We start from the raw sequence: 866 nt of genomic DNA on the forward strand, positions 1-866 counted from the left end.
TGATGTGGGAAAAAACCTGTGTGTATGCACTGACGGTGCACCCCGCCAATGCTGCCTCTCGTCTGGCTTTGTGAAGATGTCAATCAAAAACCCATCTATTTTTTGCAATGCACTGTGTAATTCATCGCCAGGCCTTTGGTCGCTAAAACTTTGCTTGATGATCTCAGAGAAGACCTTAATTTTTCCGTGGAGGTTGTCAACTATGTGAAAAGCAGTGCATTGAACACTCGATTATTTGCGGCACTCTGTGAAAGTTTGAATGCTGACCACATGGCACTTCTCTATCATACAGAAGTTTGTTGGTTATCAAAAGGAAACATGCTTGGCCGGATTTATGAACTGAGAGAAGCAGTGGCAGAGTTTTTGGAGCAACGAGGAAGACGCACAATGTGTCGAGCTTTCAAAAGTGAACATTTTCAGCTTAGCCTGGCATATCTTGCAGATATTTTTGAAGCACTGAATTCACTGAATTTGAAACTGCAAGGAGCAAACGCGAATGTTATGGCTCATTATGATATTGTTCAAGGCTTCATTGCAAAAATTTCTTTATGGTTAAAACAAGTTGAAAGAGGAAATTTAGCATGGTTTTCAAGACTCAACGAGCTTTTCAGTGATAAATGTATCAGCAAAGTTTTGAAAAGAAAAATGAAAGGGCACCTTAGAAGCCTACAAGATGAGATTTTCACTATTTTCCTGACGTGAAACCTCAAAACCTGATCTATAAACTTGTGAGAAATCCATTTTTAGTTAATGTCGAAGACCTTTCACACGATCTTCAAGAAGAAGCCATTGAATTGCAATTCAACAACCTAGCTAAAGACAGCTTTGAAAGTATGCCATTAGAAAACTTTCTGGGTGAAGTTACA

At 39.3% G+C, this 866-nt stretch overlaps 1 protein-coding gene across 1 annotated transcript; it reads left to right on the plus strand.

Annotated features, from left to right (window-relative positions):
- The first annotated feature begins 318 nt into the window (after positions 1-318).
- Tsp_15719 (general transcription factor II-I repeat domain-containing protein 2A) lies at positions 319-813 on the plus strand. Its single transcript, XM_003370922.1, has 2 exons — positions 319-630; positions 748-813. The coding sequence occupies exons 1-2, from the start codon at positions 319-321 to the stop codon at positions 811-813; spliced, it is 378 nt and encodes a 125-aa protein (XP_003370970.1).
- Positions 814-866: the final 53 nt, after the last annotated feature.

The sequence above is a fragment of the Trichinella spiralis genome (assembly GCF_000181795.1).
Source record: "Trichinella spiralis strain ISS 195 chromosome Unknown Scfld325, whole genome shotgun sequence".
Taxonomy (NCBI): domain Eukaryota; kingdom Metazoa; phylum Nematoda; class Enoplea; order Trichinellida; family Trichinellidae; genus Trichinella; species Trichinella spiralis.